Source organism: Bombus vosnesenskii, unplaced genomic scaffold (assembly GCF_011952255.1).
Source record: "Bombus vosnesenskii isolate JDL3184/JDL3185 unplaced genomic scaffold, Bvos_JDL3184-5_v1.1 scf7180000016274, whole genome shotgun sequence".
Lineage (NCBI taxonomy): Eukaryota > Metazoa > Arthropoda > Insecta > Hymenoptera > Apidae > Bombus > Bombus vosnesenskii.
The window spans coordinates 2,162,073-2,178,353 of record NW_022884343.1 but is presented as its reverse complement, the minus strand read 5'-3'; the positions used below and the strand labels follow the sequence as shown (position 1 = coordinate 2,178,353).

The 16,281-nt window shown below is 28.9% G+C and overlaps 8 protein-coding genes across 13 annotated transcripts; 4 read left to right on the top strand and 4 right to left on the bottom strand.

Annotated features, from left to right (window-relative positions):
- The first annotated feature begins 58 nt into the window (after positions 1-58).
- Positions 59-2,035, top strand: LOC117242630 (transmembrane emp24 domain-containing protein bai). 2 transcript variants are annotated; one of them, XM_033509476.1, is made up of 6 exons: positions 59-350; positions 531-675; positions 755-825; positions 1,178-1,180; positions 1,479-1,605; positions 1,700-2,035. In XM_033509476.1, the coding sequence occupies exons 1-6, from the start codon at positions 180-182 to the stop codon at positions 1,819-1,821; spliced, it is 639 nt and encodes a 212-aa protein (XP_033365367.1). In that variant the 5' UTR covers positions 59-179; the 3' UTR covers positions 1,822-2,035. The 2 variants fall into 2 exon arrangements, with proteins under 2 accessions (XP_033365367.1, XP_033365368.1); XM_033509477.1 differs by lacking the exon at positions 1,178-1,180.
- A 245-nt stretch (positions 2,036-2,280) lies between these two features.
- Positions 2,281-4,379, top strand: LOC117242635. The gene is made up of 2 exons (XM_033509484.1): positions 2,281-2,600; positions 3,801-4,379. The coding sequence occupies exons 1-2, from the start codon at positions 2,429-2,431 to the stop codon at positions 3,869-3,871; spliced, it is 243 nt and encodes an 80-aa protein (XP_033365375.1). The 5' UTR covers positions 2,281-2,428; the 3' UTR covers positions 3,872-4,379.
- Positions 4,380-5,201: 822 nt separating this feature from the next.
- LOC117242631 (mpv17-like protein 2) lies at positions 5,202-6,607 on the bottom strand. 2 transcript variants are annotated; one of them, XM_033509478.1, is made up of 4 exons: positions 6,217-6,573; positions 5,654-6,096; positions 5,384-5,509; positions 5,202-5,240 (listed from the first exon to the last, which is right to left on the bottom strand). In XM_033509478.1, the coding sequence occupies exons 1-4, from the start codon at positions 6,239-6,241 to the stop codon at positions 5,223-5,225; spliced, it is 612 nt and encodes a 203-aa protein (XP_033365369.1). In that variant the 5' UTR covers positions 6,242-6,573; the 3' UTR covers positions 5,202-5,222. The 2 variants fall into 2 exon arrangements, with proteins under 2 accessions (XP_033365369.1, XP_033365370.1); XM_033509479.1 differs by lacking the exon at positions 5,384-5,509 and having other exon boundaries at positions 6,217-6,607.
- Positions 6,608-7,344: 737 nt separating this feature from the next.
- Positions 7,345-8,434, bottom strand: LOC117242634 (60S ribosomal protein L37). 2 transcript variants are annotated; one of them, XM_033509482.1, is made up of 4 exons: positions 8,334-8,434; positions 7,736-7,871; positions 7,557-7,641; positions 7,345-7,473 (listed from the first exon to the last, which is right to left on the bottom strand). In XM_033509482.1, exons 1-4 carry the CDS (start codon positions 8,334-8,336, stop codon positions 7,422-7,424), a joined length of 276 nt encoding a protein of 91 aa, XP_033365373.1. In that variant the 5' UTR covers positions 8,337-8,434; the 3' UTR covers positions 7,345-7,421. The 2 variants fall into 2 exon arrangements, with proteins under 2 accessions (XP_033365373.1, XP_033365374.1); XM_033509483.1 differs by lacking the exon at positions 8,334-8,434 and adding an exon at positions 8,031-8,326.
- A 184-nt stretch (positions 8,435-8,618) lies between these two features.
- Positions 8,619-10,580, bottom strand: LOC117242624 (translation initiation factor eIF-2B subunit gamma). 2 transcript variants are annotated; one of them, XM_033509461.1, is made up of 5 exons: positions 10,424-10,580; positions 9,634-10,319; positions 9,241-9,553; positions 8,910-9,139; positions 8,619-8,837 (listed from the first exon to the last, which is right to left on the bottom strand). In XM_033509461.1, the coding sequence occupies exons 2-5, from the start codon at positions 10,308-10,310 to the stop codon at positions 8,681-8,683; spliced, it is 1,377 nt and encodes a 458-aa protein (XP_033365352.1). In that variant the 5' UTR covers positions 10,311-10,319; positions 10,424-10,580; the 3' UTR covers positions 8,619-8,680. The 2 variants fall into 2 exon arrangements, with proteins under 2 accessions (XP_033365352.1, XP_033365353.1); XM_033509462.1 differs by lacking the exon at positions 10,424-10,580 and having other exon boundaries at positions 9,634-10,069; positions 10,189-10,319.
- A 6-nt stretch (positions 10,581-10,586) lies between these two features.
- On the top strand, positions 10,587-12,522 carry LOC117242623 (tRNA (adenine(58)-N(1))-methyltransferase non-catalytic subunit TRM6). The gene has a single exon (XM_033509460.1). It carries the CDS (start codon positions 10,751-10,753, stop codon positions 12,332-12,334), a length of 1,584 nt encoding a protein of 527 aa, XP_033365351.1. The 5' UTR covers positions 10,587-10,750; the 3' UTR covers positions 12,335-12,522.
- Positions 12,523-12,571: 49 nt separating this feature from the next.
- LOC117242628 (beta-1,3-galactosyltransferase 6) lies at positions 12,572-15,005 on the top strand. Of its 2 annotated transcripts, XM_033509473.1 has the most exons (3): positions 12,572-13,543; positions 13,622-13,906; positions 14,887-15,005. In XM_033509473.1, coding segments are annotated over exons 1-3 (1,014 nt in total). In that variant the 5' UTR covers positions 12,572-12,815; the 3' UTR covers positions 14,888-15,005. The 2 variants fall into 2 exon arrangements, with proteins under 2 accessions (XP_033365364.1, XP_033365363.1); XM_033509472.1 differs by lacking the exon at positions 14,887-15,005 and having other exon boundaries at positions 13,622-14,255.
- On the bottom strand, positions 14,707-16,125 carry LOC117242629 (inhibitor of growth protein 5). The gene is made up of 4 exons (XM_033509474.1): positions 15,919-16,125; positions 15,256-15,708; positions 15,007-15,185; positions 14,707-14,935 (listed from the first exon to the last, which is right to left on the bottom strand). Exons 1-4 carry the CDS (start codon positions 15,953-15,955, stop codon positions 14,834-14,836), a joined length of 771 nt encoding a protein of 256 aa, XP_033365365.1. The 5' UTR covers positions 15,956-16,125; the 3' UTR covers positions 14,707-14,833.
- Between the last annotated feature and the right edge of the window lie 156 nt (positions 16,126-16,281).

Genomic DNA, 16,281 nt, shown 5'->3' with positions numbered 1-16,281 from the left:
TTGAATTTTTATGAATGTACGCCATGTTCTTGTTTTCTATCATATCACGTGATTAATCCAAAATACCTAATGGCTGCCAACTCATCAGTATGTTGATGGGTTACTGTTAATTTCAAGTATTCTTAAGTAATATTTTTCTTCGAGATTATTCAATACAGTTTAATGAAATTCCTTGAAAAATGCGAGGTGTAATATATATTTTCGTAACGTTACTTGCGTATGCACACGGTATCAGATTTTACCTTGAGCCGAATGCTTTCAAGTGCTTAAAGGAGGAAGTTCAAGCAAATGTTTTGGTTGCTGGGGAATATGAAGTCTCTGTGACACCAGCTGTTAAAACCGAATACATTGTAAATCACCAATTTTCTATCATATTTTTTTAAGTGTATATTGTATACAGAGATTATGTTGAGGTTATATTAGGTTAACTTCTCTTAACTCACATATGGAGAATTGAGTTGTTTTTCAATTTTTAGATATCAAACTACAACAAGAATTGAACAATTTAATAACTTTTCGTAATTTTATAGATAAGAGATTCAAAAGGAGATATTCTATCGAAAAAAGATGATATTCCCCATGGGAAGATGTTGAAATTCTCATTTGTCACAGAGACATATGATACATTTGAAATTTGCTTTATGGCACATGCCATACAACCATCTTTTTCGGGCAGTATGTATACAGATACATAATTCTAAAATACATAATGTTTCTTTATATTTCATTACCTAAACTTAAAAATGTGTTTTAGATATCAAACAGATTAAGCAAGAGATTTATTTAATAACAAAACGTGGAATTGAAGCAAAGAATTATGAAGGAGTAAGTTCTTTGAATGATTTTAATATATAGATATATCAAATTGTTTTCATCAATTTGATTTTTAAATTATTCTTATGTAACAATTCTGTTTCATTCTTGATAAAGTATGTATTGAATATTTCATAGGAATTGACAATCCTTAATTTTACCCTAATTTTCAATTTACAAAAGGAAATTATATTTTCTCCCCTTTTCTTTTACATAATATGAAATATTGTATAAAAAATATAATATTTCGTAATATATTCTATGGATTGTCAATATCTATCACCTTTAGCAAAAGTTTCAAGGATAAACTTACAATATTTCCTATCTTTTCTTTGTTTTATATGTGGCTTGTATGGGCACACAGTTGGTAATGTAGCAATATTGATTTTATTAGTGACCACCCATATGGCTTTTAATGGCATGGGTTTTAGCATGAATTAGTTAGCACAATATCTGAAAAATTTTGTTTAGAAAAAAAGTTACTTCATAATATTTTAATAAAACCCAATTTTATTTTTAATGGAGTATGAGCACAGATTTGAGTTTCCTAGACATAGACTTATATTTTATATTAAATTGTGTTTGAATTTTGAGTTTAATTAATTCTAAATCTGGAATTTGACAGTATGAAATAACAATTAACTAATTAACTACTTTTATTTAAGATTGGTGAAGCAGCAAAGCTTAAACCTTCTGAAGTTGAATTAAAACGTCTGGAAGATTTATCCGAAGCTATTGTCCAAGATTTTGCTCGAATGCGGAAAAATGAAGAAGAAATGAGAGACACAAATGGTACTACAAGATATAAAAATAACTAAATATCTTTTTTGTTAAACCCTTTGGCAGAATTAAAAAAACATTTAATTACCTTTCTTAAAATTTTCAGAGGCAACGAACACACGTGTACTTTATTTCAGTATATTTTCCATGTGCTGGCTTTTGGTTCTTTCAATCTGGCAAGTCCTTTACTTAAGACGTTTCTTCAAAGCGAAGAAGCTCATAGAATAATTAGCACATTGAAATAATGGAATTTGTCAAAATTCTTACAATTTTTACACTTTCCAAAATTTTATTTATTTTTTGTTCTTCAGTAAACGATTAAAAACTACTATCGTTATAAAATTGTGGGAAAATTGACTCACTTAAGTTTTGTATACTCAAATTTGAATAAAAAATAAATAAAGTAATAATCAAATAATTGTAAAAATAATTTAGTAAATTATATGTGCCTTTAAAATTATTATTTTATTAACTTACTGTATTGTAATACAAGTTTATGAAAGAGGGATTATAAAAAATATAATATATTTTATAGGTTATATTTAATTTATTATCGATCTTGGTAAAAGACAAATTTTAAACTGTATTTTATTTATTAACCTATAATAAAAGTTTAATATACATTCTTAATCTTTATTACTTAAATATAAGCTATAATATAATATTCCAGTATATTATTTCAAAAATTTGAATCAAAGTTCGATTTATTTCGATTTATTGTGAACATGGTAATTTAAACATAACCTACATAAAATCGTCGTAAACTGATTGTTTAGAAAAAAGTTCCTTCGTATATAGTTTAGAAATTTTATATTATATTATTATAAAGTGAAAAATGCAGGAAACATCTACTGTAAAGGGCATGATTAGCAATAGAAACCGTGATTGTTTGGGCTGTAGAATTTTCAGTGGCTGCGGTCTTATTGGTTCCGGCTTATATGTTGCATATCATTCAAAAAAATTCCAGAAATGGACTGGAAAAACGACAATGTACACAATGGGAAGCGGTAACTTATCAATTTGTTTCTACATTTTTCTATATTTAATTTTTAAAGTATTTTCACGTATCACATGTTTCGATATATCTATGTAAATAAACTGTATATTTTAGTTAAGAATTAAGTCGTTATTGGATATTTTTTAACAATTAGATTAGTCTGAAATAGTATTTTTTATTATTTCTACAAACTTCATTCAATTTCGAATGAAATAAATTTGGCCGGTAAACAAACTTTTGAGGTTAGGATATTTTCGACGAAAATGTATATTTTCAAATTTATTAATGTTAAATATACAAGGCTCATGAAAGTATTGGTACACCTAGCACAGAAAATTTTAAATCTAAGATTATTGTGAATATATGAGTAAAAGTTGGAACCAATCTGAAAATGTATGAAGAATTTACAGAACATATATTATAAAAATTTAACTAATTTATAGCTGAATGTACAACAAGAATAATAGTCTTAAACATATGATTAATGCTAATGATGATCTCACTAAAGAGACCATGCAGATATAATAATAATATAGGTCATTTTGATGATCTTTGGGAGTATATGCTGGCAATAAATCAGTGCAATAAATATCTTGTCGTCTCTATATTCTAAGATCAAGGAACGTTAGGGTATATAGGTTGAGAGAGCAGAAAGTGAAAATAACTTTGCTGTGGACTCAACTTTTTAAAATAATATATACAAGATATACTACTAACAATATAACGACTTTTTCTCGATTTTTTAATTTAAAAATGTTTATTCTGCGGCTCGCCTGTTTATTCCGGCGTACGTATATACCGATTGATCAGCATAACGATTACGCGTTCAAACTTCCTCGCCGGGGATTAGCCGTCGTTGTGATGAGCCGGCTCTGATGTTACTCTTTCTTCCTGGGCTTTTTCGCGACGATAACGGTTTCACAATAGTTTTCATTTTTGACCTTGCGCCGTCCGCACCGCTACGTACACACACACTCACACATATATCTACTTCCTAAAATATACATTTTTAGATTTGTTCCAAATTTTACCAATACGTACATGTAATCACAATAATCGTGACTCATGACTCGTTACAGTGCTAATGAAATTTCAGAATATATTATATAATATATTCATAAAAGTTTTCTGTGAGTATTCAAATACTTTCACGAGCCAATATAAATTGTAATTTATGTCTGACAATAAAAATTTTGCGAAATTTTTCCAGCTTTAATGCTGCTTGGCACTGCACGAGTTTTGGACCTCCCTCCATTTCGCAAACAATCTAACCATGGTTAACTCGTAAACGAATATTTATTCAACTTTCATTACTTATACAAATATTTTGATATCATTTTGTTATCTGTTTTTATATTTTTACTATAACTGTGAAATATAGATACAGATATAGTTATTTGAAAAAACATTACATCTATTTTCGTATTTGTTTTTTTATGTAAAAATAAACATGATCACTAATTTTTGTTAACGTAGACTAGTAAATCTGTTTAGAAGCTAATCAAGAAACAGTAAACAAACGATATTAACACAATTTTTATTACAAAAGATATAATTTTCGCAGTTGATTGAATCGTTATCATCATCAATCATATTTCGATTCTAATTAAACTAGACTATTATTATGCAAATCCTCGAAAATTTTATCGCGCTGGATCAATAGTTTTATTACTGAAAATATTTTATATAATTTTTAAATATTATTCTATTCGTGTAATTAACTAGAAATTTGGCTAAAACTAAAGCAAATCATAGAAGAAATAAACGAATATGAAATCTGTACAGCAAAGTGAAACGGTTTATTGTTGTTTCAGTTAAGATTTAGATACAAGAATTGTCTCCAGAGAAAATTCTTTACCCTTTAATACTTATTTTTATTGTCATAGAATTTTTGTAAATGCATCGATATCTATCTGGCTGTCTTGTTTGTTGTTAGCTCGGTTTATTATTTATATTTACACGCGAATAATCGCTGTTTGCTCGCTGGCGACCGACGGCTTAGAAGATGTTTTGTAATCCCATTGTCGCCAAATGACAAACAAAAGCTGTCACTCTAATAAATATGTTGCATCTGATGGACTGTTGTAACGGACGATAAGGAAATGGAATAAGAATTTCTCCAAGATGCATCAGACGATTGCACATCGATAAATAGTGATAAACATCATTCGGACTTAAGAGATCGAAAATTTCGAAACTTTCGACGCCAGTGTGAATCTCGATGATTAAATAAGTGCATTAAGTTAAATAAGCGTTGGAATGTTTTAGGTATGTTTAACTATAGTTAATTTGTTTAGTTTCCATTCGTTGCCAACTGTTGATAAATATTAGCACGTGCTTAAAATTATCATCTAATTTCAACTAATAAGCTATAATAGGATTTTGAAATTATAAACGATACTTTTCTTTTTATACAAAAACAAATGTTTCTTTATTTTCAATAACATTCCTTTCGTGTCGAGTATTATACATTCTATATGATACTTTTTGTATTATTCGGTGGTAACATATATTTAAAAAAAAATATATATATATATTATAAAATAATATATATATTGCAAGTTATGGATAATCATGCAAAAAAATTATAATTATTTATAATCTGTACAACAGACTAGCTCTGAGATGTTTATCACTCATACTGCGCGTCCTGCAAGAAGAAGTAATAGAAGTAATAGAAGAAGTAATAAATACATTAATAAATTATATAATAATAAAGATGAATTTAATACATTTTGTTAGAAAGTTAATCAAGAGGTTTGTACGAAAATTAAACATGTGATCGAAACTTACATATTTAATGTATGATAGAAAAATGTCATAGATCATTGTCATAAAATTGATATAGAGCACCCTATAGTGTAGGGGTACGAATAAGAAATTAATGCACTGTGTTGGAGGCCAAAAGCAACAGTCAACCTGAACATAAATAGAATAAAAAGGAAATTACAGTTATAATACATATATAACTTGAATGTGCCATGAAGGAAATGTAATAATAGTTCGGGAAAGCGAAGTGTTTGTATGTATATGTATATATATACATATATATAATATATGTACCTTCCACGTATCGTACAATTTCAGTTTCATTTCCTCGCGAATCTCCTCCATAGTGCGGTGTTCTAAAAGACCAAGACCAATAAAAAATATTCCTAGACAAGTTGGACTGGCTATACTTTGATCTAGACAGGTCTTTTTGATAACGGAGAGTACAGTTTTCCCGGGAACTACCCTATCCAAAATCATGTAGAACCAGTGATGAAAAGGACCTTGAAGTAGACCCACAATAGCCATGTTTTTAGTTCTCACATAATCGTGCATATATTTGTCAGAATCTTTTGAGTTATAAAATTTTTGTTCTGCATGTGGGGACGCTGCCATAACGTATGTTCTAGTAGGTAAACATTTATGCTTTCTCAAATATTCATTGCGTTGTTGGAGAACGTCCCCTGCCGCCATCATCAAACCACAACTCACAGTGTTGGTCACTAAAAGATACTTGCCTAAAATTTGTATTAATGATTATAAATTACTATAATTTGAAGTTACTTGAAAATTCATTAATATTTATCAAGATTGTACAAAAATTTGAAAATTTAAATATATAAAATATTCGTACTTACCAAACAATTTTTTCCACACGGTCATTTGCGTACTGAACTTAAAGTCTATTAGATAATTACTTTTTATTATTAGCCTGATTTTTTAAATATTTGTATATTAGATTTCTTTCTTTTGTATTTTATTTAAAATTCTTTTTTTACTATTAGATAATCATAGAGATTTTAATTTTTCGATGCTTGTGAAGACGAAAGTGTTGTCGAACGTGACCCAATAACATACCGGTTCCGACTAACTAAAAAGCGAATACCTTTTACATAGATTTTCAAAACAGATATAAGTTACCGCTTTGTAATATAAATCTGCGCATTACTGAATATAAATTTGCGAAACCGCGGTTATTATAAGATGGAATGCAATCGAAAGTTGCGCCGCGTCTGCGCGGTAGATCTACAACCCCACCGTTCAGCATTTTCTAGTTGTTTAAACATTAATCTTTCCATAATCCTTGTTTGGCAAAAAAAACTAACTTAATTTTGGGCCACGCCAAATTTGTGATTTCTCTTTGATAACATATGATAATTTTTTACCAAAAGTCCAAAAATATTAGTTTTAAGGCGCGATAATCATTTTTTTAAAAGTTGTGCATATAGAAGTTTATGCATATTATACAATCTGGGCATACATATCTTTTCACTACACTGTAGATTTTTATGCATTTATAGGAAATTAAAAAATGTAAAGAGTGCATACAATATGCAAAAATATATCCATTTCTTAAATTATATTCATAAAAATATAATTTTCCATGAATATGCACGGTTTATTTACAACTTACAGTAGTGGATGAAAAAAAAGTCTAAGTAATTTATTTGTGTACTATGTATGAATTTTATATACACATAACTTGTTAAATAATGACCTAGACACTTCAAAATTAGTATTTTTGAATTCTACTCATATTCATGTCACTCATATAAACTATTATATACTATAACAAAAGTCACGAAAACTGAAGATAAATCTAATCTAAAATGAAGTTCAGCCAGTGAAAATACGACTATTATGATGATCTGTTATTTACTATAGTTGCTTAAAGGCTTAAATCTCAACTACTTTTACTTAAAAACTAATTGATTAATTAACTATTTAATTAAAATGGAATTGATATTGACGTACATAATATACAATAGGCTTTTAGACTTTTTAAGACATTTATTATAAGTCAAAATTTTATAGATATATAATACAATGATAAAAGTTAAGATTATTTAGTCTGAACTGATTTAGGTTTTGGCAAACCTTCCCTAAATCCATTCCTAGAAAAAATAGAGAAGAGTTGTTTTTTCATTATTCGAAATCAACCATTCTTATTTGCTATTCATTTTACGTTTATACTTACTTGAATTTACGACGGACAATTTTTAAATAACGCATGCGGCCGGTTCCCGTAGTCTTTCTCCTTTTAGCTTTTATGGACCAATTATCTATAACAAAGTTCAAAATTTTTTGGGCAACTTATGAATAATGTTCTGAAATATAACTACTAGAATTTATTGTGAATATAAAGTAAAATATTACATGATCGCATTTTTCTCTGAGGATATCCACACTGTGCACATTGTGATTTTTGGATATGGTACGAACTACGACCACAACGTCTGCACAATGTATGTGTCTTATTTCGCCGCTTACCAAAGCTCGATGTACCTTTCGTCTGTAAAAATTAATAAAATTATTAATTACAAAATTATTAAAATACTAAATACTAAATACTAAAAGTATTTTGTCATTTGGGTTAGGTTTCATAAACTTTTAATAAACATAACCTCAATTGGTGCGTAAAAATATTAATATATTTCAGAAATTGTCGTACCATAATTATACCTCTACAATAAATTTATTTAAAGCAATAAAGTATTTGCAATAGGTGCTATAACCAAGATTTCAGTCGAGAGATTAGTTTGAAATCTGGTGACGAGTCACAAACATTTGTCACATAACCTCAATCATCGTTTATTCACATTAATAATATACTGATACGACACATTTACATCAAAACTATAACTTTTTAATATTTTTAAATATAATTTAAAAAGGCTTGAAATATTTTGCAAGAAAATAACTTTTATGATCGTTTTAGAATATTCAGATTTGAGAGATGCGAGTACACGCTTACCATTTTGCACGAAGGAACAGTATAAGAAAGAAAGTTGTATGTGTTTCGATTCCACACGGTCCTTTTCCACACGGTCCTTTATTCAAACACACAGTGGTTCTCATTTGAATATTAATTTTACGCCACACAAACAATTTTTTTATTTCTATATATTTATTATGTATGATTAACTTGATACAATTTGGATCTACGATATATATTGTATTAAAAAAGCATACATATTTGTATTATTTTACTTTCTTTTTAAGAAATAAGGTTAATTCGAATTAATGATAATATACTAACTTTATAAAGACAAATATATTTATTATTTAAATGACTAATGTATTTAATATATTTGCGAATAATTAAATTACTATCAGGTCATTTGCATCAGTCAGAACATCGCGAGAATATTGACTTCCAGATGGTACAATGTGTTTGTAACCAACTATACAGTCCTTCAATTCACTACCCTCTTCAATAACACAACCACTACCTAATATGCAATTCTGTATTACGCATCTGCAACAAATGATTTATAAATTATAACTATTCCTTCTATGAACATAAAGTTTAATTATTTTAAATATAAACCGTTGTTTGACATTTGCAGATTCCATTAAAACGCTCTGTGATATTCTAGTCTTTGATTCAATGGTTACATTTGGCCCAATATGAGTGTGTTTAAGAGATGTTTTTTCTTCAATAAGAACATTATTGTCCACATAACAATCTTGCATTTGTGTGCTACGTATTGTTGCTGTAGGAGCAATAATTGGTACAGGAGACTGTCCATCATTATCGTTATTCCACCATTCTGATATCTAAAATATATTATATTCTACAATATATTCTTATATCTCTATTGATGCTATTAATTTAATGTTTAAAACTATTAATTAAAATAAATGTCGTTCATTTTCACCTTTGTATTAGCAAGGTGATACATTTGTATGGTATTTGTCCTCAAACCAAATTTCCCATTACTAATATGAGCATAACATCGTATTATATCCCCATGGTAAGCATCTTCTAAATCAGTGCCATGATCATTGTATGCTGACATTTTTCTGATTAATTCGTCGAGTGGTTTCTCAACCGCGAAATAATAGATATCATCCTTCAAATTCATTTGTACTACAGAAGCATTTTTATCATCTGTACATTGTTTGGAAGGTTTTGAAAATTGTTTCCTAACAATATATGGAAGAAGTTCACCTTTCAGTGTAGTAAAATTTCTATAAAAAGCAAAAGTTAATTCAGTAAGAAAATTTATAAATTAGATTGTTAAAAGCTTTTTTTGTGAAATTCTACTTACTTATTCTGTACTAGGAAATTTAAAACCCATTTGTTAATGACATACAAATGAGAATCCATTAATTTTGAATGCATAGTAAAACTTGGATGTTTCTGAAGGAATGTTTGTGAAATTTTTATTGTGTCCTCAAAGTCTGAGGCTGAGGCCAAGAAAATTAATCGGCCAGTCTCATTGCAAATGCCAATCAAATCAGTTTCAGGCTTCTGTTTGTTTTTTGGACCAGGTGTTACAAAGTCATCTGGTATTTTAGGAACAGGCAACATTAATGCTGTGATACTAGCATTATGTTTTCGATAAAGATTCAAAATTTCACATATGTCCACATCTGTAATCAAGTCACAAGATATGACCAAAAAATCTGTGTGAATTTTTTCGTGAATAAGTCTGATAGAATCTGCAGTTCCCAAATCTTCTGCATTTTTCACAGCAACGATATCTGTTTTAATTTTGAGATTCAAGTCACTTAGGGCTAAGGAAACATTGCGTTCCATATATTCAGATATAATAACGATAGCTTCCTTAAAACCAACACGTTCTAATAATTGAAGAGGATACCAGAGCATTGGTACATTTCCAATTGGCAACAAACATTTATATTGACTTCGAGTAAGCTCAGTCATACGGGAACCTCCTCCAGCAGCAAGTACAACTGCTTGGAACTCTTTATAAGGTAACATTCTGTTTACCTAATAATTAATAATATATATTAAATTACTATAAAGGGAAACAAATTTGTTGTATACTAAAACTAAAGGTTACTTATTTTATAATAATACATGATAAAACATACAATAAAGAAAAAGAATGAAATTATTAATATTTTCTTCTCAGTGTGACTTTAATAACCTCTAGTGACAGATGATGCATGTGTCATCAATGATATGTTGATTATTTAACGCCGCTGCATTTAGGTTAGATCAAGTTGTATCTCAAGTATTTCCAGTATTCTAAAATAGAAATGATAAAATTTGACAAAAATAGAATATCATGAAATATATTATATAAAATTTACATAAATTTATATTGAAGTATTAATTATAGCATTCCTAACCTATAGCAGAGTTATCAAATCTAGAGAAAACGTGTATCTCGAGAGAAATCAGTTAGATTAATAAATATGTGTGGAAATGAAGACGATATAATTACCGTAGGAAAGTATGTGATAATAAAAAAGTTAAACTTTAAAAAGATTTATAAAGTAACTATGAATGGTACTTTAATGTTGGGGAAAGATGCAGTACAGATGCAAGAGATTATTGGAAAACCATTTTGGACTACCTTTGAGATGGTACAAGTAAGAGGAGAGAAGCGAACATATTCTTTAAAAGAAGTAGTAGAAACAGAGTCATTGAATGATTTATTAAGTGAACTACCAAGTGGTAGTGATAATCGTTCTATTATTGATGACGGTACATCACAGAAGCTTTCCAAGGAACAAATACTTCAGCTTCAAGAATCTGGCAAAAGCGGTAAAGAAATAGTGGGCAGTTTAATTGAGAACAATAAATCTTTCTTAGAGAGGACTGAATACTCTCAGGAAAAGTACCTGAAAAAAAAGGAACAGAAGTATCTCCGATATATAACAATATGGAAACCCAGTATAAATTTATTGCACGATATATATTTTAAGCTAGATCATAACAAAATTGGAAATTTAAGAATGGACTCTTTGGCACAGTTATTGTCATACAGTGACGTTCAATCAGATGGTTTATACATATTGTATGACAGTGGATCACACGGTTTGCCAGCAGCTGCAATGTTAAATAGAATTGGTTCGAATACAAAGGGACATTTGATTAATTTGCACCCTGGAAATGAGCCTCAGGTTGCACTTATTAATGCTATGAATTTTCCTAAAGAACAATCAGACAGGTTACTTAATGTCAATATCTACGGCTTCTTGAGACTGTATTACCAGGGTGCAAGTGCAGTGTTGGATAAAATTTCTAAAAAAGCTTATAATGATGATATAAATAAGGTAAAAAAAGTAAAAAATAAAAATGATGAGAATCATGTAAATAAACAACTTCTACAAGTAGAAGAAGAAATAGGTATGAAAGAGGAAACTTTAGATAATAATGAATTAAATGATGAGATCAAGCATAGCATAGGTATGAAAGAGAAAAATTTAGATGACAATGAATCAAATGATGAGATCAAACATAGTATAGATGAAAAAGAGAAAAATTTAGGTAACAATGAATCAAATGATAAGACTAAGCATAGCACAGATATGAAAGAGGCAAATTCAGATATTGTTAATGAATTAAATAAAGATGTTAAACATAGCACAAATGGTAGTTTAAAACGCAAACGAAATGAAAGTGATAAATGTAAATCTGCAAAACTTACTCCTGTAAAGAAACCAAAGTGGTTACCAAAAACACAAGAAGCAGTGGATCTTGTTAATGGTTCTAAAGCTCGGGGATTGGCCATCATAGCAAGAGAACATCCTTTGAACATTGTTATAGCTCTTCTACCTTTTCTAGGACCATCTAGACCATTTGTAATTTATCATGTGCATCGAGAACCATTACTGGAGACTTACATGACATTGAAACAAAAGCAAAATGTCATTAATTTAAAACTTTTCTCCAATTTCCTGCGATCGTATCAAGTATTACCAGATAGAACACATCCTGATATTTTAACCAGTGATACTGGAGGTTATTTATTAAGTGGATATTTAGTTCAGTAATAAGAAATACTTGAGTAAACTTATACCATAAATAGTAATATACTCTTTATAAATGCTTTATATTTAAATTAATTTTTTGAAAATAATAAAGAAATGTCATTTTATATTTCATGTATGATTTACTTAATTCTATTAGAATTAAGAATATTAGAAATCTGTTTTTTATATTTGAAATTTTTGACAGCAGTAGTAGTGGAAATAATTCTGTGATCCTTCTTGTCAATGAAGTTAGGTTTCTTTAATTCTCCATGTCAATAAAGTTAGATTTTTCTGCATCGGTTGAGTTCGTGAACTTTTTTTAGAAAATTTAAATGTCAATATAAAAGGAAATAAGAATTTCTTACAAGAAATGCTTACGTAATAGATGGTACTGATTTAAAGACTGAGCATTTGAAAAAATGTCGAATTATCAAGTCACATACTTACATATACGGAGGTAGTATTCGAGAGGTTAGGAATGTGAATATAAACGTATTTACAAATGAATTCTGTGACGCTTCTACCACTAAAACTTTCGTCGAAGAATTTATTCATGATGATCAGGAAAAAATTGCATGTGAAATTCAATATCCCGACGTTGCTGATCATACTGTTGATTGTCTTCTTATGTATACGTTATTTGCCTTCCACAAAGTGTTCCCTTAACGAGCAAGAAGTAAGGAACAAGACGAAATTCAGACTTATGGTACTCATACTGTCTAATCCTGATAACTTAGAACGAAGGGCAACAATCAGGAAAACATGGCTGGCTCAGAAGCAAGCTACGGTCAAGCATTTCTTTGTAATAGGAACTTTAGATATATTGTCAGAGCAAAGAAAAACTCTGCATTCTGAACAGCAGAAATTTGATGATTTACTATTATTATCAAGACTTCCAGATTCTTATGGGACTCTAACGAAGAAAGTTTTACACGCATTCAAGGAAATCTATGAATACTATGAATTTGACTTTGTGATGAAATGCGATGATGATACATTTGCCCTGGTACATAAGATTTTAAAAGAGCTAGATAAGTGGGACAGCAAAGGAACAAAAAAGGAACTATATTGGGGATTTTTTAATGGAAAGGCACATGTCAAAAGAAGTGGACCATGGAAAGAGACAGATTGGATATTATGTGATTATTATCTTCCTTATGCACTTGGAGGAGGATATATTTTATCTTATAATTTAATAAAATTTATTGCTATAAATGCAGACATTTTTAAGTATGATTTTGATAATATAAAATTGAATTGTTATTAAGTATTATATTTAATATTTCTTACTATTGGGTATATTTTTAGATTGTACAAGGCAGAAGATGTGTCTGTTGGTGTTTGGATAGCACCTTTGGCAAATATTGAAAGAAAACACGACATACGTTTTAACACTGAATACAGATCGCGTGGATGTTCTAATCAGTATATAGTTACGCATAAACAGACCATTGAAAACATGAAAAATATGCATGAATATTATCAAGCATCTGGAGCATTATGTACGAAAGAAATAAGAAATCACATGAGCTACCAATATAATTGGACAGTTCCACCTAGTCAATGTTGCAATTTACAACCAGGCATTCCATAGCAATCAAATCTCTTCTTTTCATACATCTGATATTCTAGTCATTTCTTCATTTTGAATTATTATGCAAATTTATACTCAACCACTACATTTGTTAGTAATTACGCTCATGAATCTTTTATTTATTTATCAAAAACGATTATAATAATTCAATCTAAATAACGAGATGCTTCATAGTTTTCATAGTTAGTTAATCAAGGAATGAATAACGATAAATGAGTAAAAATTCGAATATTATCATATAAAAACATGCACTTCATATTAATACTCTTCTTTTGTAATAAATAAGTTAAGCATATTTATGGTTATTTTTTGTACATACGCTTGAATAGAAATAGAAATTAAATTCAATTTCATATAGTATATTTTATTTCAACAAAAAGAAACTTATTCTCTTTTTCTCTCTTTATACAGTATCATTTACATTTATAAAATATAAAAACAGCAATATATATATATATATATAATTTTTTACTTTAATACAATACTTATGTAGTAAGACGTTATTTCAATTGAGTAAATCACAGATATTTGAAAACGACCAATTCAAAATAAATTACTACTTTATATATCTAAAATGAAAAATAGAAAGACAATAAAATCACGGCCGATTTTCAAATGTTCTCTCTGTGATAAGCTATTAATTTATCGCATTTTCATTACATCTTATATTGCTGATGATATAAGTATTATCAAACATAAAATTAAATAAAAACATTCTTTTTTGGCAATATTAGATGCAATAGAGGTTTTAGTATTCTCTTTATATTCTTTTCCTTTTTTCTTTACAATATTTGTTTACTTTTATACAATAAAACTTCGTTTCATGTTAAACTATGAAATGATGTTATATCCTAATTTTAGAAATGATGCATAAATCTTTCATTTCATTTTAAAATAGATGAACATATTTATACATTTTCTAGAACTTATTTCTTCTTCCTATCTTGTGTACATTTTGGACAATACCATTTTCCTTTAGGTTTTGTAGTTAATCCAACGCATGCAAAGTGGAACCATTCTATAGGACACTATACCAAAAGAGAATATTGTTAAAAGATTACAAATATTTAAAGAGATATTTGAGATAATATACACTTACGTCTGGATTATCACAACCAATCATTTCTCCATAAGAAACTTGATGACACAGACAATAAGTTGGTTCATTGGGATCTACTGGCATGTCTAAAACATCTGCTGGATGGCCAAGTGCAGTAGAATCTACTTGAGCACCACTTCCAACAGCCCCAGCTGATGAAGCAGAGGCAACAGATCCTCCTGAAATTATGTTCGATGAATTATAATCTTTTCATGAATATAGATGAAACACAATATCAACTAATTTTACCTTTCTTTTGTTTTTTCCTAGCTGATTTTGACTCATCTTCACTATTTGTGCCTACAGCTCCTTTCTTTCGTTTCTCTTTCTCCTTCAATTTTTTCCTACCCTTTTTACTAGCGTTATTCTCTTCTTGTGCCCTACTACTATTTAATGCTTTATCTTGTATCTCAGCTTCAAATCTAGCCAAATCTGAATCTAGTCTCCTAATATGTTTGTCTACTAATTCATATGTTTGTATTGCCAACTGAACTTTGTCATCGCCATATTCTTTTGCTTTATTGAACAAATTTTGAATGTGGGTCAATTGTTCTTTCTTCTTTTCCGGAGATTCTTTTTTCATATTTTTCAAATAATCATCTGCTAATTTATCTATGTCTTTCATTAATCCTTGTGCTCTGGCATCGAGATCTCTCATCAAAGTGAAGTTTCTTTGTAGTTCGATAGGTAAATGCTCCAAGCCTGATGAAACAAAATTTGATAAATAATAAGAATTGCAGCAAGAAATTTTCTCTATTATTAGTAATGCATTTATTCAATAGAATTGAATTTGTGGTATCATAATATATATGTGAGTGACATTAATAAAATTTGAATTAATTTTTATGTGACATAACTCTATAAAAATATAGTTTTGTTTTTGTTTTAGGTTAAAAAAGATTGAACACTTACTGTCTAAATAATGCTCCAGGTATAATGCAGTTGTCATGTTTATTTTTATACAATTGAAAAATGAAGGGGGATGTAATTTATAGAAATATTAAAATAATTTATTATTTGCACCAAATTTCGGGCATCATTAAACAAATCTATGAAACTTCCTGAAAAGGAACGATCGATGAATGTAGATGGTGCAAAGCAACATGTATTACTGTCATGACTACCAACTATATTGCTACTATCATTGTTCTCCTGGCGGGAAAGTGCAATTTGCTGTCTAATAATCCCACAATAATACATTCAGGGGGCAAATGTACATTAGGACATGACACGTTATAATATAATTATGACATTATAACGCAATTTTTTACCCTA